General features: G+C 38.2%; 1 protein-coding gene across 5 annotated transcripts; it reads right to left on the bottom strand.

Annotated features, from left to right (window-relative positions):
• Positions 1–38: 38 nt before the first annotated feature.
• On the bottom strand, positions 39–22,399 carry AASDH (aminoadipate-semialdehyde dehydrogenase). 5 transcript variants are annotated; one of them, XM_056331968.1, is made up of 15 exons: positions 22,264–22,399; positions 21,233–21,486; positions 19,102–19,222; positions 18,058–18,398; positions 17,131–17,323; positions 13,925–14,166; positions 10,991–11,097; positions 10,349–10,521; positions 9,622–9,814; positions 8,988–9,106; positions 7,685–8,522; positions 6,427–6,590; positions 5,714–5,839; positions 4,317–4,448; positions 39–3,302 (listed from the first exon to the last, which is right to left on the bottom strand). In XM_056331968.1, the coding sequence occupies exons 2-15, from the start codon at positions 21,460–21,462 to the stop codon at positions 2,895–2,897; spliced, it is 3,387 nt and encodes a 1,128-aa protein (XP_056187943.1). In that variant the 5' UTR covers positions 21,463–21,486; positions 22,264–22,399; the 3' UTR covers positions 39–2,894. The 5 variants fall into 5 exon arrangements, 4 of the variants coding, with proteins under 4 accessions (XP_056187943.1, XP_056187959.1, XP_056187935.1 ...); XM_056331984.1 differs by having other exon boundaries at positions 7,685–7,787; positions 22,212–22,297; XM_056331960.1 differs by having other exon boundaries at positions 22,212–22,292.
• Positions 22,400–22,865: the final 466 nt, after the last annotated feature.

The raw sequence follows: 22,865 nt of genomic DNA, 5'->3' as shown, positions 1-22,865 counted from the left end.
GAACACTTCCGAAAGAAGTATACTTACCCCATCTCAGGTATCTGCTGTGGCAATTGAACACTTTATTACGTCTTGTAACTAAATCAGAAATGTTCACCCCCTCCCTCTTACAAAAAAGGATAAAGTCCATAAATAGCTAGGTCTACATTTTAAAAAGTCATGCTAGTAAACAGATCTGTAACACACCCTTTTTTTTTTTTACAAGGAAGTCTTTAACAAAATTGAATGTCTCCTTATCACCTTAAGGCTCAAAGGAACCTTTAAGTCTACAACATCATACAGGGAGACATTATCATAAGAAGAAATTGCATTGTTATAGAATGATACCATATGTTTCATGAAAGTATATTCAGCCAAACTGCTGTATGCAGCATGAGGAGTAGCACTTTAAATTACGCAGAAAAAAGAATGAAACCTGCCGTATCCTCCCGTTCCAACAATTAAAAAGGGCTTGTCAGCAGAACTCACTCAATACACTATTTCCCAGAAAACAAACAGTTCAGTATCATGGTTACAACAGCACAAACAAAACAGACTTGCTAGATTGAGTAGGTGTGCAGCAGCAAGACAGGTTTTCTTGGGACTCTTAAGCCATCAGTTTTGCTCAGTTTCATATTTAAAACCAGAATGTCTACAGTAACTTTCTACCCTTAATATCAGTATTTAAAATGTTTTATATGGAGATAAAACAATGCTGCTCTGAAATGATTGGGGAAAAAAACCCTATTTAATGCCTTCACAGTCAAATCTCTGCAACCTTATAAGAAAGAATGGGACCCACTATTATTTTTGCTCCTCTAGCACCATGAATTAGTGCATCTTAAGTCAAATTTACATTTTTTCTGAGTTTATAAGCCTGCAGTATGTATTTGTAATTACAAGAACTGAACTGCTTGAAATCCATCTTTATGATTATTTCTCTTGGGAGAAGAAGTCAGGCAGAAATGTAGAGAAGGTGAAGTAAAACAGGATTAAAGACTTCAAGATACTGGTATTCTGAAAAGCATAGCAAAATTAGGTGCTATTGTGCATGACATAAGGATGCAACTTTCCAATACAATACATTTATAGCACATAGAGCTTTCATTAAGGATGGTCTTAATCTAAAGCTTCAAAGCAGAGGTTTTTTCCAACCATTAAGGTATCTAGTGTAATAATGGAAACTGTATTATGTACAGTACTCAATGGAAACATTTCTAAAGTGTACATGTTTAAGTGACATTTCATGTTAAATTAAAAAAAAATTTGCACTAAATACCAATGAAGTGTTACTTTGCTTTAGCTTTGTTGCAACCATTTCTGATAAAGTGTTGGAAATCTGTAAAAATAAAACCAAAACATTACTACCGAGTTCAAAACAGCAAAAATGTTTTAAGGACCGAACAAACCACTATGTAGTATATTGTCTCAATTTTTTGTAACTTATACACACAAAATACCATTTCTTCTGACAAGGTTATATATGATTAACCTCTTATGTTCATATAGTAATGTATAAAAACTATAAGATGTATAATTGTGGGGTATTTGTTGTGTACTTTTTTAATTTTTCAAATGTTTTAAAGTGCAATTGTTTATTATACTAATGTCATTTTAATTCTTATTAAACTATAACCCAGTCAAAATTATCTAATCAATGACGCGTGTATTCTGTGTCTCCTTTTTAAAATCATGCAGTTCAGGTTTGCTTTATAAATAGAACTTTTTACAGTTCTACAACTGTCTCGCCTGTGCATTTCTGCTAATGATAAAATGGAGGGAACCAGACACGATGAAGCAACATAGCCAGTGCAACTTCTACTTTACTTTTGATTTCAAGATGTTAGCATTCAAAGTAGATGGCTCATCAGAGAAAGTGAGAGTAGTTTCTACTATAGCTCTTTTAGAAGACTCATAATCAGGAAGATGCTCTCAGTCAGGTGTACTTTTGTCACTGCAAATACTTGATTCGCATTACTAAGACCACTGGTAATTCTTTTTATGTCATTAAAGCCAACCAAAACCAATTTACACAACCATTTATTAGTAGCTCTCCACAAAGATACTGTAGAGAACATCCATTCAAATCTCTTAAATATTTTTTTGCCAATGGTTGATTTAAGCAGTGCACACTTCATCTTGGAACTCATACTGTACCCATCACTGAAATTTAAGAGATATACACGTAAGTATATTCTCCACTTCAGAATAAAGAAATAACTCCTACTGACTTCAACGGAGTTTAAGTATAGGCTTGACTGAACTGAAGCCAAGGAGGGCCTAGGCTCACAAGAGATAAAGCACTCAGTTTATACAAACTACAGTAAACAGGTCTCTACTACCAGGTATATGCAATGCAGGCTACCTCTTCAGTCTGATTCAAAAAAGGACTTGGGTTACCTTGCCCCAGCATAGAAACCTCGTCATACTAGACGAACACCAGTCTGATGCATGGAAAAGCCAGGCACAGGCTAGGCTGGACTCACGGAGAGGAACACATTTCTCCCTCAGCAAGACAGGCACGTTATTCCAAGCTGTGGAGTAGGCACCTTACCACAGTTTCTCCCAATCCTGCAAGTGTTTGAAGCCAAACTACTGGCTTTCATTTTCTTACTGCATAGGTCAAAGCACAACATTCCAATCCAAACCATATGAAGCATGTTCTTTCATGAACTGGAGCTGGAAAATGAGGGAGGGGTAGTGAAACTTCTGGCTGGGTGCTGAGCAGCCATCCTCCTTCAATCAGTACAGCAAGTCAATAAACATCACTTTACCTACTCTGGACACTGCCTGGTGCAAAATGCTACCCAAGTCATCTGCAAAGAGCACCTCTTGCCTACAGTAAAATAGGCAGAGATGTAGCCAGCAGCTGTGAGTTCTTAATTTACAAATGTAAACAATAAAAAGGAAGCAGCCTAACATCTCAGCTGTGCTTTTTTTCCTGTTACATACAAATCTAGGCAATAAACATAATCATTTCTACAGCCAACAACAAGCTTTGTTCCCCATACTACAGGGGAAGAGAAAACCTCTCCTGGAAGCTTATCTACTCCTTCTGCTGTTCCACTCTTGGCATTCAGGATCCACACTTTGCCATCTGTAGATACTGCTGCCAAAAGAATTTTGTTCTTTAAGTCATCACTTTGGAAAATGAATGGTGTTCCATATACACTTGAAGTGGCTTCAAATTTCCACAGTAAATTACCCTCCATGTTACAACAGTAGATAAAGCAATCATGGGAGCCAAAAAATATTTCTTGCTCAGTTAAACTTGAGATGCATGGAGATGAAAACACCGGTCCATTAGTTGAAAACTGCCAGACCTACAGAAAGAACATAACCACCCATTATCAAAGGTTGTTCCATTATCAGTTTGACAGCAACTGTAATTTTTTAATAGAATAGTTGTTGACAGAAGAGCATTTTATTTCAAGAGCATACTACATTCCAGTGATAGCTGGTCAAATGACGAGTTTTAAACACAGAAGAAGTGATAAAAGACTCATAAAATACGATGTGCAAGAGTTACTGTCTTCTGTGAGGCCCATGTAAAGATGGCCAACTTGGGAAAAGAATATTCTTAGGCTGTGGTACCACAATTAGTAACGCACTTCAAGACAACATTCTGATAACATGCCATTCTTTGCCAAAAAGACAAATACTCCTTTTGTAATACAGATTTCCTCTGTTCATGCTAATGATATGCAGATCCCTCCTCAAGAGAGTATCAGTTTTGCAACACTGCTGCAAGCAGACACAAAGCATGGCATGGGCTAACAAATATTTTATAATCAGAAAAGGCTTAGGAATTGCCATGTACACTGCATCTCAGGCAAAGAAACAGAAAGCGTCAGTTGTTTCACCACCAGATACAAACCACATTCATCTCTAAAAAATATTCTTTTTTAATTCAATGTGAAGGCTGGCACATTTTGCCATAATTTTTGATAAATGCATAAACATTCTAAGAAAACTTTACTTCTACATAGCCACCATCCTGCAGAAGAGAGCTTTCAACATGCTTGAAAAACTCCAAAAACAGAACCATACCATTTCATTTGCTGGCACTGCTCTTGACCATTAACTTTGGCTGTAAGCTCTGAACTAGAAGTTCTGTTACTGCATCAAGCAACTTGAGAGTTTGCAGTTTTGCCATGAACCACATGGACTACCCTAGGCAAAAAGCTTTTCTACTTTCTCCTCTCTGTAACAATAGACACTTTATTTGGTTCACAAAAAGGTATATGTTAATCATTAAACCTCAGAAACAGCATTAATAAAGCATCTTATTCAAGATTTTGTGATGAACATAAAAATCCCAACACCACCACTTTTACCTTTTCTCCAGAATGAGTGAAACAGTATAAGTTTCCATCCACACACCCAACACAAACATACTTCTCATTGCAGTGAGGAGAGGAGAAGACTGGTTTTCCCAGGAAGCTTTTCCAAATCTTATTCCCCGCCACCTGTAAAGAGCAGCATGGAATAGTATCTGATGCTTAACACAACTGTACAAAGCTGCACAAAACAACCCTCCCTTCACAGCTTGTCCCAGTCCTTAAGGCGGGGGGGGGGGGGGCATGGCAGGAAGCAAAGAAAAGCAGGCTTCTCCCATCCAGAATGCATACCACAAGCAAACATACTCTTCAAATCTTATTCCAACAAAGTGTTTAGTGTTTTCCATGGGATACTCAATATCTGTTTCACCCTCCTCTTCCTCCCCCTAGACAAAATAATAATAGTGTAGTAGTAGTTCTAATAAATGACAGATTCGATATTTATTCCATTCCCAGCTCCTCACGCATGTGACAAGGACCGATGAAGGAGAAGATATCTTGAAAGCAAGTCATACTGACTACGTCATAAACTATAAATACTGTAGGAAATTATTCTCAACTATGCGTTACTCAGGATTATGGGGGAAAAAAAGATCAAAATCTATTTTTTCTTAAGTACAGCCCACTAGGGCTGCAAAACCATACACTGGTTTTCTAACACTAGATTGGGTATTACTGAGGACACCTGTAGCGGGTAGGAGATAAAGATGGTTAGGACTGATGCTCTGGCTTGTGTGAGTACAAAAACATGAACAGCTGCTCCAAGTGACTGCTCCTTTTATCAGGCAGGACCAGCTGTAAGCCAACAATGCCTCAGAAAGCCATGAAATTGCTCCACATCTATCAAGAATGCCATTTCTCCAGTGCAGAGAACAGAACAGCAGTCCAAGACTAAAGGGGACAGCTCTTTAAATGACTACGGGGAGGAAAACAGTAAGAGGAATGAAGGGGCTTCTTTCTCTGTTCTGTTCTGATTTCAGTCAAATTCTGTGTATTTTTTTTTTAATCCTACAGTCAAAGAGTGGGAGAAAAGTAATCTACAGATTACTAAAATAATCTACAGGGAAAAAAATAATCTACAGACATGCTCTCACTCACTAGTATAACTGATAAGGTAGTATATAGGAATGAGAAGACACTGATTCCAGCTTTGGCTACAGTCAGCATGTAAATTCAAGCAAGTCACTTCAGTTCTTTTTATCACCAGACAGCTTTCTGAAAAATAGGTATTATTATGGTAACTTTGTGTATAATAATAAGGCCCTCAAGTGAAAAATACGTTATGGTAACATATGATCATCTAGTTCCTTTCATCAGAAAAGTGATCAGAAATGCATTTTGGTTTAATTAAAGTTTGAGATTGGGATCAAAGACATGTAAGCAAAGGTACATACTGGGTTTACAGCCAGTAATAGTCCTCCTAGTGTAGCAACATAAAGATGATGTGGAAAGGAATTCAGACAAGGAGATGAAAACACAGCTCCACCTTCACAATGTAACTTCCATATACATGCCTTTTTCTGTAAGCACAAGAAAAAAGATAAATAAAAATTTTTCAACTCGAGTTAAAGCTCATCACATTTACAAAGACCTTTGAATGTCAAAGCTTATCAAACACTGCATTTATTCAGCAAATGCTAGTTAAGAAGTGAAGATATAATCTCAGCGCTATTATAGCAACAATTACGTTGTTGGCTACTTTCTCTTCCAGTAAATGATTCAGTTAATGAAAAGCCAGTATTCTATTGCTTATTTTGCATGTGCCTTCATCTGCTCTTTTAGAATGCAAGATTCTCTCTCCACCGTTAAGTCAGCTTTATTTCTAGCTGGGCACCCTCTTCTGAAACAACCACAGAGAATTTAATAACTAAGAAACTTAAGATTTGATTTCAGCCAGGACTAGTAGCACAAGAACCACAGCTGAGAACGCCACTAGAACTATTTACTACCACATAATCCTAACCCTACTTCAAGCAGGCCTAACTATTTCAAAAGTGTAATTGTGGACTCCTGAGAATACTATGTGGACCTTCATCTGGTGTACTACAAACATGATCTAAGTTGGGTATTTAGTCTTCTATGCATAAAAGATAGTCAGTGTTCTTACATAAATATCCAAACTATACACATGTTGGTCATGTGAGCCTATGTAGACTAGTCCACTGGAAGGGTCTACAACTGCAGAGCTTTTCACCAAATCTTCTGTGACAAAAGTCCAGTGTATTTCTCCATCACTGCTTTGAAGCACATACACTAAGCCATCATAACAACCTGTGTGAAATACAACACAACAGGGGAAAAAAGAATAATGACTATTTGTATTTATGGGGCAATTTATGCAGCTAGCTGCATTGCTGCTGGAAAGAAACAATATGACTCACAAGGTACAGTTTCAAAACATTTTCCAAAGCTGCTCCTCTTCTTTTAGCCCAACGTCTTTGCGGCTAGTTCATACATTCAAAGTAGATTGTTCTGTATGTTCTTTCCAGATTACATTTAGGATATACTTACTTCACTGCCTTTTATCAGATTTATATAGTAATAACATTAAAAGACAGAGTTGCTGAAAATGGTGAAGAATTTTTGTAAATTAATCCTTTCCCTAATTTTCCTTTCTGAAAACAAAGATGCTGAAAGAATAAAGCATGTGTGTTTTCTAATGAAAACTGAACTGCAGTTCTAGAAACTCCTTCAGTTTTAATGACTTTTCCATTTTGTTATCAGAGTAAGTATCAATCAAAATACTAGCAAAAAGGTGGTAACATTAGCTTTGCATAAAAAAACCTCACCCCCTGGACATCTGTGTGAAGCAGTGATGTATACATATTAGCTAAAAAGATAGCACTGATGAATAATGGCAACTCTGTTGACAACGGATATGACAAGACCAAAGAACTATCCAAACATGTTCTTTACATTTCCAGAAAGAAGTAAAAAAGAGATAATTAAACTCTGTGGAAAATAATCTGAGGCACCATGTACTAATTTCTATCCCCATCAATTTTTAAAGACATTTTAAGACCGTATTCCCTTTCCACACTTCTTTACAAAAAAACATTTAAAGGTCACACCTTAATCAACCACTAAAAAGAAACTGTACATATTGACTATTCCTTAATAAGGCCTTATTAATAAATTGGTATATAATAAACCACAAGTGTACATGTTAGATAAGCTCTGTCACTGGTTATCATGAAATTTACTTCTGTTTCTATTTTACAATAAATTAGTTCTGAAGCAGATATGGAAACTTATGAGTAAGTGTAGATGGAGGACATTCAGAGGTAAGAAATAAGATTCTCTGTCATTCATGATTTATTTAGCAGAAAAATAATTTCAAATTAAGGCTAAATCAAGAGACATACCAACAACAATGAAATTTCCACACTTAGATATGCAGGCAGAAGATTCAATACGATCTCCAAGGTTCTTCTCCCATTTTATTTCTCCCAAGTCTAGGTCAATCGCCTGCATTGCGTGAGAGTGAGAGCCAACATACACAGATGCAGATATTTCTTCTTTAGATGGTATTATAACCAGTGGTGATGCATCAACACATTTTCTTGTATTTGACTTCCATCTTATGCCTAATGCCAATTCTGTCGCTGTTACATGACTACATTCTGCATGGATCTGCTGTACAGAGCAACAGTCGGCTTTATTTGCCTTGTTCCTAACTGTTAAACTTCTGTTCTCCATTTCATACCCTTGCACATGGCTTTTCATTACACTTGGAGTTACTAAATGCAGAAAGGATGGTTGCTGTAGCAGTTCCACTCCTACCTGTACCGTATTATTGGGCTGCACAAAAGACTCTGTGAAATTCATAGAAAAAAAATGATTTCCTCTGCTTAGTGCAAAAAATGAAATTAACCCTGAAGCAACCTCAAGACCTCTTTCAGATTTCAGTTTAACATATTTTCCATGGAATTCCTCTTCACTGTTCCCACTTAATTTTCTTTTCACAACACTGTCATAATTCATTAATTGGTCTTCATGTGGAAACAGATTTTTAACAATATGTCTATGAACCTCTTCAATCGAGCGACTGAGAATAACTTCAAGAAGTCCAGGCACAGCTTTGCCTACTAGCACCTCAATTTCATCACAAAATCGTAGAGCCTTTAAGGAATCTCCACCACTGTACAGAAATATTGCATCTTTAGGAATTCCGGTGGAATCACCCAGGAGACCCAGAACAGACTAGAGAAAAGAAGAAGGGAAGAGGTAACAGTCCACGGGTGTTACACCATGTCACACACATAAAAACTCAGGTTGGGTAAAACCCACCTGAATAACCAGAAGTCCCACTAAAAATCAACAACTGAGGAAACTCACTATTCTGAAAAAAAATCACATGAAACTTGTTAGTGCCACAGAGGTATGACAGAACAAAAGCTGGGGAGGAACGGGGAAACGGGGAGATACTAGTTCTGTACTACAAAATGTTTTGCTCAATTTCAGTTCTGCAGTTCTCCAATACCCCCTCTTGGCCATTGCAGAGCAACTAGAATTAAGTATTAACTGAACAGAAAGAGCCGTACTGCTTATATCTATAGGCAGCTAGAACGTTCTGGTTGCATTAGTCATACTTCTTAAAACTGTTTAATTTCTGACACATGTATAATGATCCACTTGCAAAGATAAAAAGGCAGCTCAAAATACTACCTTCCATAAATACTGCAATCTTTCCCACAATTCCTCTGCGCCACTCAGCTTACTGTCACGCCTCCTGGAGTTTAGATGGTTCTGGTAAATCTTGTTCAGTTCAGATATATCAACTTTGCCTTTGTAGAAAATAAAGTATGATTTTTTTCATTGCTCTTTTAGCACTTACACTTCCAAAATTTCCTCTGCCCAAATAGTCTATTCTTGTAAATACTTCCTCATTCATACCCAACTGCACCTGTGTGGTTTTTACCCAGTCAATCAACTCCACAGAACCCAGTAAGGTTTTTAAAAGTTCACCCTAGCCTCCCAACATAATCCCACCTTCAAGGCCTGATCTTTCCCCAGCCAAAGTCAGGGTTCTGTTGCAAACTGCAACAGGAACGACTGAGAAAAGAAGTGTGCGGTGTTAAAACTGAATTGATTTTACCACTACTGTTTGACTCTCAAATGAAGCATTATCAGGAAAACATAACATGTGGTCATGATCTCCTCCTAGGAGTTAGTTATCTAATCTACTATTTAAAAAGCACGAATCAGGCACCAGATTTTGGTCAACAAAGAAATTAAAAAAGAAAAAAAGGAATAGAGACCATTAAAATAAGCGGCAAGGATACTTAATAGTTTCATTTACCATGTGATGTTAAAGGCAAAGTTTTGATCGGAACAAGCTCATCAGGGACTGCATAAGATGGTAGACGTTTCTGGAGTTCTTTAAGTGTTTCCCTCTCTTCTAAATCATCTTTGGGTACAACAAACAGGATAAGTTTTTCCTGCTGATACCAGGTCACTGCACAAGCTTCCACCTCACAAAGATCTTCAGCAGCCTGTAATTAAAAAATATTAGTCTTGCTTTGAAATGCAGCTCATCAACAGAGTAAAAGAAGTAAACCCCACAATTTTAAAAAGTACACATTTAAAAACTGTATGTGTTTCACATTCCCACATAACAACCTATGAAATATCTCCTCTTGTAGTTGACGTTTGTACTTCATGAACTCAGAGATATATGCATTATTTGTCTAAATGCCAGGAATGAGATATAATCCATGAGGCTGACATTCAGTCCTGTAGAACAATCACTATACAAGCATTGCAGTGCAACACTCAGTATTTTTCAGATGTTTATACAGTTCTTAATTCTGCTGGAAGAAACCATACAATAAAACAGATTTCCAAGAACTCAGAACCAAACTCCTCTCCAAATTATGGGACTAGGTTTTTGAAAATACACCCTCCCAGTTTCTTTTAGATTCCTAAAAGTCATCTGAAAATTAGGGAATACCCACTTCTGATGACAATGTGTTCCTTATCCCTGTTCTTCTATACTGGCATACTCTGCTCACTAGATGTTGTATTACCTGCTGCAAATATTCAATATTAAAACGTTTGCCGTGACGTTTAATCTGATTGTCTTTCCGACCCAAGAAGAACAACTTTGCATTCTGCACTCTCACAAAATCCCCTGTTTCTCTCATTGTGCCCAGGGGTACAGTTATTTCATCATCAAGAAAGCAGACTCGTTCTTCACCACCTATACAAGAAAAGATTGTGGGCATATATATTAAATGGCTAACTGTAAATTGAAATTGTAAATAATATTTTATCAAATTCTCCTAATTCTAACAAGCATTATAAGAAGTACTAAAAGATTATTACAGAAGTCTAAACTTCCGCAATGTACAAATTGGGCTATGTAGTTTATCCAGTTCATACACAGAAATTACCTCAATTGAGAATGTCAAAATGCAAGCAGTAAAAAAAGTCAATATAAGGAAACCACATTCTGCAGATAAAATTACGGTAACTTTCTGTTCATTATCCCAACAACCTAAAATACCATCAGAAGTTTCCCAATGGAAACCTAAAATGCTACATTAATCTGTATATCAGAGGCAGACACCGATATAAAGATACAAATAAACAAACAAAATAATCAATGTATTATTAAAATGCAATCAATTAAGAACAGTATCTTGGAAGAATAAGAAATATAAAATAACCTATGAATACTTGTCCCTCGCCTTCTAGAACTGAACAACCGTTGGCATCTCTGACCTCAACTTTTGTTCCAAGGAGCGGTGATCCCAAAGGTATAGGGAAATCAGTTCTAAATATATTAAAGAAAGAAATAGTGAAAATCTTTCCCTTCTGAACACAAACAACTGTTCCAGAAATTAGTTAGCATACAGTCTTTTAAAGGATTGGTATTAGAGCAAAAGCAGATGCTTGAGGTTTCTTTCTACAAATAAATCTTCTTTAAAAACATCTCAATTTGTTCAAAATTTAAAACCTCATCAATGTGCACAGGTTTCATTATCATACACCCAAACCCCACAAAACGATAGAAAATAAAGCTGGAATGGACCCTGACATACCCTGAAAAAATGCTGAGAACTTCCAGTTTTTGAGGCACCCAAGTTGAAACTTTCAATTAAATTTCATACCAAAAGTCAACCAATTTAAACACATTAACTGCTTTCTAATTCACTCTTTCCCTGACCTACCTAGTTTGAGCTTTTATTCTATTTTATTACTGATGTTGTGGCAACAAGTACAGTTGACTTTTTCAGAAAAGACTGAAATAGAAGAAACGGTAATTTCGATGTCATTTATTATAGACTTCTGTTGAGCTGCAGACCAACTCCTTCCTTTCCCTTCATTCTCTAGCTTCTTCAAGCACTTGCAGAACCTCATTTATTGAACACAGACACTATTTCTGAGTGGGAACAGAGAATAATATATTTTCTTCAGTAAAGCAAAATTTAAAAAGCAAACTAACTTTAAATAGCTTTGGTAATATATGAAGTTATGCATGGGTTCCAGTTCAATTTCTATCATTAAGTATCATATTTTAACCTAACAATTCTTGTTCAACTCCTGTTATTTAGGCTGTTGAAACTTCTCCTTTTCTCTGATCAGCCAATGAATTCTTTATCTCAAGCTGACCAAAAAGCAGTCAACTTTTGTAAGACATGTACTTCTGCCAACTGAGAATCTTCTCCTTTTCCTTCCTCTGGTCAGTTTCAAAATATAATTACTTGACACATAGGTATGAGAAAGCATCCCAGATTGTCAATGTATCTGCTTCATGTCATGGGAAAGTCCCAACCAAAAAAAGAGCAGAATTTAACATCACCAAATGAAACCCCAAGATTCCTACATATACCATAGAACAGCAAAAATAAGAGACAAACACCACCTCATTGGACCTTATTATTAAAAGACTTGTGATTAGACATTCAACTTCGCAAAACTTACCTAAAGAACAGAAGGGTCCAGACCACTAAGGCACTAACTTTGTGCTGATTTTTTTTTCCATTTTCTAGCGTTCTCTAGGAACTCTGCCAGTTTTTATCATTCAGCTGGCAAAAATAAAAGCCACTGTATTCCAACTGTCCTACTAATACTAAGGAATGAAAAAGACAAAAAGGTCCATCCTTTTTTGTGGTTTTATTGTATCTGGGCCTGCTTACTACAAAGGAATCCTAATTCCCTTTGCAATGAGGCTTACAGGGAGCAGGCTCTGAGGTGAAGGGTGGGAGACAATAGTCAAAGGCTGTAAAAACTTCCATCATTCTAACTGCACCTCAGTTAGGACTGAAAAACAACACACTATCTCTGGAGCGCAGAAACTTTGAGTAGAAAAAACAATTTCACTGCGGAGAAGATAACGTTTGAACTCACGAGAAACCAGAATGAAAATTAGTTTTGCATGGGAACTTAACATCACTTTATGACCACCCACCATTCTCATGTTTCAAGGGTTTAAGTAACAGGTTATACATCACATCATTTGTCCAAAACATCCCATTTCATAGGACATGATTAATTCAAGTCACATGTGTAATTATCATGTCAGGGAATAATTACACATTTCCGAAACCAAATGAAACACTGAGCTAACTGGAAATACCTTTCACGACCCCAAAACTCGTGCAACACTCTTTATAAAATACAACTAAAAAAAAAAAAAAAAAAAAAGGTGAGAAATTGAGTAACCGAGTTTAAAATGGCAGAGTGCTAAATGATTAAAAGAAAGTACTTCTGGATATCCAAGTACAATTACTGTGAGACCCTGGGTAAGCCAGTTTGGACGAATTTCTGTCATACTAGTCAAGCAGTATCAGTGGGATCATTTGCTGAATAGTGTATTATCCAGTATTAGAAAAAAAACCCAACAGTACCTAATCTCCACTTAATCGTTCATTTGCGGAGTTTTAAGAACTGCAGGCAAAAGCATGGTAGCCCTAAGAAACACATGTGTACCTACTGATTATATCTGAAAATAATCTTTGAGCATTTTTGCTTAAATAAGTAAATCTCAGAAGTAACATTCTGAACTTGACAGAGCTAAGCTATACATTTGTTCCAAGGCTACTATTAACAGATACACAGCCCCGTTTCTTTACCCTCACTGACTGCTCTGTTAGGTTTCTTCTCTTTGAACATGCAAGATCTCACTGGAAAAGCCTCACGATGAGCAAGCAAATTGGGTAGGAATCATTTGCCTGCAGAAGCACAACACTGATTCAGTATTCCCACATAGTCAGAGATAGCACACCCTGGACTAAGCTAGTCCAGGTTCAGCATGTGGAATCACAGGCTGGAATGAGGAAAAGGTCTAGATACAGAGATGACTAAAACAGACACCATCACAACACATCATGTGAAATGTAACAGATCTACAAGTATACAGAATTTCAGACTGCAGTCCTGTTCTTCAAGAATCGTTCATCAACAACTTCTACTTGAGGGAGCTGTTATTAGAGAAAGAGAGAATGGATTAGTCTATTTCTACATAAAAATCAAATGTAACTTCTACCAGCATAAACACCCATGAGAACTCAGTAGCCCTGGAAACAGAAGACCAAGGTTCTATTTCTAGAGATTTTCATCATTCAATGCCAAGCCACAAAATCAGTGCATTTTCCTACCTAAAATCAGCAGTAAAAACCTCTTCAGGAATCTTGTAGCAAGTGGCCCAACTTGACACTTCAGTAATACCATACAGATTAAAAATACTTGTTTTGTTCTCCTTGTGCTTCCAACTTTTCAAGAGATTCAGTACAGGAAATGCTTCACCACCAAGGGCTAAGACACGAAGTGAAGTATTTGCAGACAGCACTGCTGATTTAATAATGTGAGCTCCAAAACTCCTGAGAAGTGTTGGCGTGGCCTGAATGATACACATTGAAAAAAGAAAAAGAAAAAAGAAGATAAGAGAAAGACCTCCTCTATTTTTTCAGTATATGTGTGCACCTCCTCCTGCTTTATCATATGCACTGCATAGCTACTATATTGTGGATATACTTAATAATCATTACGTATAGTAGATGGCATCAGCCATTAGATACCCAAACAGATCACACTGGTGTTCTGCGAGGTTTTGTTTCTTATGTGAAGCCTTTAATGAGTACTATCAGCACCAATCTATATCCTCTGCAGTTTCTTCTTTACTTAGATGTGTTATGGGTTCCCTGGCGTGTCTCTGCTGTGTGTTGTGTCTCTGTGAAGTGTGTGTGCATCTCCTGGGACACTTTTCTTCTTAGTAGCTGATACAGTTCTGTGCTTTGGATTTAATATGAGAGTAATGTTGATAACACACTGATGTTTTAGTTGTTGCTAAGAAGGGCTTACTGTAAGTCCACAATTTTTCAGTTTCCCATGCTCTGCCAGAAGAGGTACACAAGAAGCTGGGAGGGAGCAGAGCCAGGACAGCTGATCTAAACTAGACAAAGATCTATTTCATACCCAGAATGTCATGCTCAGTATATAAACTGGGGGAGGTTGGCTGGGGGCTGCTGATTGCTGCTGGGGGACTGGGTGGGCATCAGTCAGCGGGTGGTGAGCAACTGTATTGTGCATCACTTGGTTTTCTTCCCTTGGGTCTTATTCCTTTCTCCACCTGTACTCTTCACTACAATTATTGTTGTCATTATTAATATTAATTACTTATTCCAATTAGTAAACTGTTCTTATCTCAACACACAGGTTTCACCTTTTTCTGACTCTCCTCATCCCGCCGGGTCTGAGGGAAGGTAGGGGGAGAGAGTGATCAGCCGTGTGATACTTAGTTGTTGGCTGAGGTTAAATTATGACAGCATGTTAGTTCTTAGTTTAATTGCTGTGAAACAGAAAGTAGCAAACACAGTATTCTCTGATGTTACTGTTTGAGCTTTTTATCCCTTCATTCCAGCATGTTACAGCTAAAATATAACCTATACATCTGATTAACCTGCATATAGAACATTTAAAGACCTTTCCGTAACACTAAAAATTCCTAGGACACCAGATTCTGGGTTGTTCCTGATTTGTGTAAATATAACAGTTTACAAAGATAAGTTTTTCTGAAAGCTTTCACAGCACACTCTAAAGTGAGCAGGGGAAAAGAGAAAAAGAAAACAGGTTCCTTAAATACAACTACTTATATAATACTGTTGGTGTAGAGCCCTTTCACTGAATGGGAAAAATAGCAAATCTTTAACACACTTACTTCACGCTCATTCTTCCCAACTTTTTCTAGTAAGAAGGCTGCACAATTAACGGAATTATGTATTACCAGGTTGTGTTCTTCTAGTAACAGATGAAGACTTTCACTTTTCAAATGACCATATAAACATTTGTGAATTATAGTGGGGGGGAAAAAAAAAAAAAAAAAAAAGAGGGGAAGAAAATTTCTTTTCCACTCCCTCATAACCACTTTTCAGATTTCTCAAGTCTGCTCAAGCAAGTCAAGAGGGGAAGGTAATGTCTTATTCTAATTTAAAAAACATAAAATCACTGATCATCAGAAGGTAAGGTGTAAGTAAATTTTTGTCATTAATTCAACTGAGAAGCCCTTCCTTCACTGACTGAGACAATGATCAAAAGATCACAAAATCAAATTTTTCTTAGAAGGACATCTCAAATACCTTTATTCACCAATTTCTGCCTTTCTCTACTAATGCTTAAGATGCTTTTTAAAAACACATCTTAAAAGACTTAAAAAACATACTTTAAAAATCTTGCTAATAGAGATTAACGTATCAGAATTTGGAATTTTTTTTCTAAAAGCAAGTGAACTAAACTTATCAAGAAACTTGTGTATTACAGCAATCATAACAAATAGATACTAGAGCAGAGAATAAAGTTACAAAATATTTGTAACTACTGGATTTTTTTCTGCTGTGGAATCTTCAGCTAACTGCTCACTAATCTTAAATTTGTACCCTACAATCTCAACTACCACCATTCCTCTGAAAGAAAAGGAAATTTCAGCATTTCCTTGAGTGCAAATAGTTCAGAATTACAACATTAATGGCAAAGCAAGGCTTGGGGGTTGATTTGTCACAATTAATAGACTAATCAGACCACACTCATTTTGTTCTAAGTCAATTACAAGTGAGATCCATTTCTAGCAGCTCTTCCCACCCCCCCGATTTAAGTTTCTATACTCAATTTAAGAGTTTTACAAAATACCTCATTACTCTACAAGGCAAGGGCTAGGCTTGTTCAGCCATGCTGGATGCACATAATTTCAAGTAAATTGAAAAAACCCAAACCCCTTAAAACTATTAGAATGGAGATGCTATAGGACATGATCTATTCCAAGACATAAGAGGCACATGAAGCCTCATAGAAACAAGTGGCCTGGAAACTAAGTGTTGCTGTGGAATCAATTATTCTTTTTCTCTCATTATTGTAAAAACAACAAACATTTTATCATCCTATAAACAGCACTGGTTTAGTTGTATTTTTAGCACAGAAACTACCATTAAAACCTAGAAGTTGTTTATGAGGAAAGGCTTTAAGATCAAGCCCATTAAAAAGTGCTAAAAATGTCTGTAAGGGGTTACTTCATCACCAGATTCTTTAGAACTGCTTAGTTAACAGAATAAATTAATTCTTAAGAATGAATGGTTTCTTAATATGAATGTTGGTTCTATCTTAGTTCATTGTTTTCTGTCACAAAATGTTTGAGGCTTGTAATTTTCTAAACAGCTAACACTCTACAGCAAAAAAGATAGCATGAGCTACACCTTCAAGGAATAATGCTCCTGTTCTATTACGATTAGCGTCCAGACTGATGAAAAAGTAGTACTCATTAGCAAAGATGAGAAGCAAGACAGTGAAGAAGACACCTATCTTAGGTGTTGCCTACCTGCAACACTGTCACACGGTGACGGTGAAATAGAGCAGCAGACAGCTCCACAGGCATCATTTTAATAGTGTTTGGTACTACAAGAATAGAGGCTCCACTTGTCAGTGCAATGAACAGTTCAACCACAGATGGGTCAAATGTTAGAGGGGAAGCCAAGAATAGCATATCATCCGGTGTGATCTCAAATATGGATCTAAATTCAGAAAGCTAGAAATTACAAATCTGATGCATGTTGTTAAAAAAAACATTTCCAAACTAGAAGAGCAGCATGAAAGAAATGTGCTTTAGCAAAGCTAAGATCTTAAGGGCTGCTCTGAATATATAGGTGTATGTAGGCCAAACAATTTGAGCACGAGCTCCTGCATCTGATTAAATTAATGAGCTCCTTCACCAAGATATCTACCACATTACACACCAATACAGTACACTGAAGAGCATATTTAAACTAAGAGATGCTCATTAAATAAATAAAAAAAGGATGGTATTTTCCATAATAATTTTTTTAGGAAGTACTAAATGAAGCAGAAAAAAACCTAGCCTGAAAAGGAATTGGGACTTAAAAATTACAGAACACAGTAAATATAACTGCAAACAAATAATTAATTTTGTTAGCTATTTCTTTTAAGCCACAAGCCAGAATACAATACTTACAGCAACAGCTTATTATTTGAAGTACACCCCTCAAAAATTCAAGTAAAGCACCATTTCAACATTAAAAATAATAGTTAAACAAAATTTTATATGATACTATTTAGAAACAAAAGAAACAAACACAAATAAATCTGAAAAGGCAGGGAAAGAGGAAGAAGTGAAACAGTTAGCAAAACCCCAATCTACACTCCTCTGAAATATTAATTAAAAAAACCCAACTGCCTAAGTATCAAATCTGTAAAAGCATTTAAAAGGAAAACTGGAAACCACACTTACTTAAGATGCAGAATATTTGGCACTATACATTTATGAGGCACTCTGACTATTTTGGGGATCCCAGTAGTTCCAGATGTATGCAAGATGTATGCTACAGAGTATTTCTGACCATCACCCATGTATCCTCCTTCCCATGTTTTTGCTTTGTTTTGATCTGGGCAAATGGTATATCCCGGGTGCGAGTTACCCATAGCTTTGGAAGGTTCATATTTACTTTTCATGTCATCTACTTGTGAATTTAAATCAGTATTGCTCAAGTTCATTTGGAAGAGAGTTAAACCAATGTGTTCTACTGTTGAAGAATTGTGGTTAAAGCAACCAACATGGGACATCTGGAATTTCTGTAAGAGAAAATAAACAATTTAAACAGCAGAACTCAGGATGCACTGTTATTGTCCTACTGTATGCAAAATGAAATAACGTTTCATACAAATAATCTGTGATTGTTCATGCCTCTACTTTTGGAGGACACATAGCAGACAGTCTTAAGCTCATGTATTTTTATGTATTAAATATGAGTGAACACAGACTTCATAAATATGAACAATTCTCTGAGCAAATAATGAGAAGGAAAATATATAAAAGAATTCTGCAGAAGACAAAGAACTCTGAATTATAGCTATATGGCCCAATCTTTTATATTCCCTTTGCAATGAGTGAAGGCATAAGACTTGTGAGGAGCTGGACAAAAGGAAACCAAAGAAGTAAATGCAGGAGCTTTTTTTCAACTATTGCAAAGATTTCCAACTCTCAGCCTTGACATACAAAGAGACAACTCTGGAAACCAAAGTCTTCCAGGGCCAGTGCACAACAAGCTTGCCTGGACAACACTGTAATAGGAAAACAGGTAATATTTTTGAAGAGGAAGAGAAGCACTTTGTACTTCTAATTTTAAAGATGTTCTTTTCTGAATGAAAAAGACAACCTCTTCACATGAAGAAACAAAACAACCCCATCCAAGCTTATTAAAACAGAATACAGTCTGAATAACTACACGTTTCTAAATTGCCCTTTAATGCTTCCTGTAGAAGCCTGCACACTTACATTTATTTTGTCATTCTCAACAAGAATGTACTGAAGATTGCTTTTCTTCATGAAGTAAGTGGATAACATTGGTGGTGCATCTGGATCAATAGGAGAATACGCAGCTGGAACTTGAAGGATTCTAACAAGACACAAATGTTTTAAACGTAATTTTTTAAAAAAATAAGAAAATCTTCCTAAATTTCACTAACATTTCTTCTATGCTTTTATAGCTGCCAGAGCCAGAAAACGTAGTCACTATGTGACTTTTAAAGTTTTTCTTGGAAATAAAGTAGGAAGAATAATCAGCGTTGCCTTTTGGTATCTTACAGCGCAAAAAGATTAAAGCTGGATGAAAACATTGAACATTATTTCTGGCCAAGCAGGCTGGTGATGACAAAGGTATCACTGACATCAACAGCATCACATTTTAAAAGCTGCTGCTATTGACTAGGAACAGAAATACAAGCTTTTTAGTTATACAACATGTGTAAACATATTTTAAAAGGCACTGAAAGTCTGCACACTGAAAACACTTTCTGTTCTCACAAGTCTAAAGAATCCAGCATAAGAAAATCTGAGCACATACTGAAATTTCTTCCCTAATAAGCAAACAGGAACATCGAGTATCATTCCGCTCTCATCCCGGCGCTTTACGTTGTAGCTCTTCCTCCACAGTTGCTCACTACAGTCCCGCCCTCTAGTGGCTCCATTTGATAATGACAAGCACTTGAATTTATTAGCGCCACAAAAAGCGGAGTTAAGCGGCGACTAAAACATGAGCGGATCCCATAAATATTCACATTTCTTCTAAGGCTGGGTTCCCACGTACAATTAGTTATATTACCTCTTTATGCAAGTGATTTATCACTGTAGTAAAGCCGAGATTCAGTATAACGACTTGGAAACAGCAGCATTCTATATACACGAATAGCCACTGGCTGATCATTAAGCACCGAAGCCTGCCCTGCATCATATATAGTGGTTAACTATTCAGCAATGATAGCTGTTAAGAATCAAAACGCCCCCGTAGTTCCCAGTCACACAGCAAAAGAAAACTGTGCTGCTGCTCAGTTCACTGGGATATAGGATAAATTGGGTTGCAAGGGACCTCAGGATGCCTAGTCCAACCTCCTGCTCAAGCAAGGCCAGCTGTGACACCCAACTAGGTTGTTCAGGACTTTTTCCAGCTACGTCTGAAAAACCTCCAAGGATGGTGCCTACAGAACATCTCTGGGCAACCTACTCCACTGCTGGACTCAGAGAAAAGTGTTCCAGATCAGTGAGAAAGTTCCTCAGTGTTTCTGGGAGGTTTATGATTACAGCCCTCACTCACTCACTGCACTGAAATCTTTATACGCAGCTGTGATACATCTTCTTGTGCTGTTGTGTATTTTACATGCTGTGTGACAATAGGAAAATATTGACACAGACCCTCCTCCTAGGAAGCACAACTGCTGCTGTATATAGCAGCTGAAGAAAATATGCCTGTGATGCTGCAATTCTGTATTACATCATAAATGCAATAGATATAAAAGATACATATATAAAGGATACAAACAGAATTAATCAGAAGTAGGATTTTTAAAATTGCTGGATTAACATGAGTGTGTTTTGAGGTCACAAACATTTCAACTTCCTAGCTATTAAATAATCAAGGTCACTTTAGTGCTGCATTACTCATTACTTTTTTGTAATGGAATATTTGTAACGGAACTTTAACTGTACACTCATTCAGCTTAAAGCATGAAAATTGTTTTCAACATCTTTTTTTTTGCTAGCAAGGCAAGAATATATTAAAAAATCTGCGTATTCCTTTTTTTTTTTGTATAAATTTATTCTGTAGATAACCTCCATTTCTAAATAAGCACAAAGACACAAGTAATTAATTTTTTATATTTCTAGAAATAGCCTTAATCACTTTAAAAATAAGACACTTTAGATCAATAAACTTAAGATTCAAAAAGCTTTAGCAGTGGCTTTTGTAAAGATTATAATAGTGCCATTTTTTCTCTTAAAGAATGCAAGACTTCAGTGCCTCTTGACTGTATTACTACATTTTTGTTATTAAAAATATAACCAAACTGAAAATTTCCTTCAATGAGATGACCCTTAAAAAACCAACACACACTGCAAGCATTGAAACCATTACCCCAAGATCCAAGATGGTAAGTTTATTCCTGGATAGCAGTAAAGGCCTATTTCACATTTTCCTTGCTGATCACAGTGCTTTTGAAGGAAAGCTGTTAACTCCATGGCAAGCTTAACCACCGTAGCATATGTGTAGGAAGTTGGAGCTTTGTCATTGCATTCATCAAACCAAACTGCTTTTCTATCAGAGTACAGGCTAGCTGCCTGATTCACCAGTTCCTGAAGAGTCATCTCAGCTGCACATCTTCAATCCCCCTGAAAGATTAACAAACCAGACTGCATTGTCACCTCTTAACTTTTGATACTTTAGTCAAATTATATAGGCACACAGAACACTACCAAGAGGGAAAAAAAGATTCTTGGCAGAAAGCACACAGCTTCACCACACCTTATACTGCAAAAGTGTCAAGCTTAATACTTTTATCATTTGCCATAGGTCTTACCCAAGGCCCAGGATACGGTAATTCAGAGACATCGTTGCATAGAGGCTGCACGTCCCTCACCATTACATCTTTATTTTTAAAGCTGGGCACAACTAAATTAGTAACTTTATTAACACAATTTAATTAGTGACTTTCTCTTTAATAGAATTGTGAAAAACTAATCTTTCCTTTGCAAGCAGAAAACGCAACACGCCGATAGCCAAGGCTTTTAGGGTACTGCTCGTGCTGGTGCACGCCTGCCCCACGGGCCCTCCCGTCACGCCCGTACCGGACGGCCGAAGGGCGCCCGCAAGGCTGCGGGCCAAGGCCCCCTCTCGCCTCCGCCGCGGTCTCCACCGAGGACAGGCGGCTCCCGCACACCCCGCCACGCGCAACGCCCCCCGTTTCCACACACGACGGGCACGGCCTGGCCGCTCTCGGGGCCGACGGCTGCGCCGCGAGCACCGCGGAACCTCTGCGGGACGGACGCCAACGGCGCGGCCCCGCCGGCCGCTGCCGCTGGCCCCAACGAGTCACCACGCCGCGCGCGTCCCCCACCTGCCGCAACGCCCAGCAGCACCTCGCGGCCCCAGCCCTCGCCCCGCCGCACCTAGCAACAGTGAGTCGGCCCTCCTGATTGGCGGGAAAGTTAGTATTGCCCGACTCTGCAGTAACGCGCGCTCTCATTGGCCAGCGGCCGTCGCGCTGTTTGGGCATCCACAAGCAGCGCCCGGCGCGCCAGTGGCCTGCGTGGGGCTGCGCCATTTTTTCCCGAGGGTGAGAGGAATGGTGAGTGTGCCAGAGCCCTCCCAGCTCTGCGGCAACTCTTCAGACGTGAGAAAGGGGCTAAATCAAGCACAGGTGGCCGGGGTGAAGGGCAAGATGCCCCTGCCACACTCAGCTCACTCGTCTCTGTCCCCGTGTCGTGTGTGTTCCGTTCCCACCCCCCCACACCCCCCCGCAGGTGGTACGGGCCCTCCTGGCGGTGCTGCCGCCGGTGGACGGGGGGAGAACGTCATTTCCGGGAGGCTGGGGCGGGAGGGCGGCCGTGGCGGCGGGGCAGGGCGGGAGCGCTTTGCTGTCGGGCCGGGCTGCGGCGCCGGGCCTGGGGCGGGCAGGGCCCGCTTCCCCTTCAGCTGGGCTTTCGAGGCGCCAGCGAGGAGTGAGGGTGGCTGGAGCCGGCGCAGGGAGCGGGCAGCAGTAATGCAGTAT

Source organism: Falco biarmicus, chromosome 1 (assembly GCF_023638135.1).
Source record: "Falco biarmicus isolate bFalBia1 chromosome 1, bFalBia1.pri, whole genome shotgun sequence".
NCBI lineage: Eukaryota > Metazoa > Chordata > Aves > Falconiformes > Falconidae > Falco > Falco biarmicus.
The sequence above is the reverse complement of the archived record's forward strand: the minus strand, read 5'-3'. Positions and strand labels throughout refer to the sequence as shown.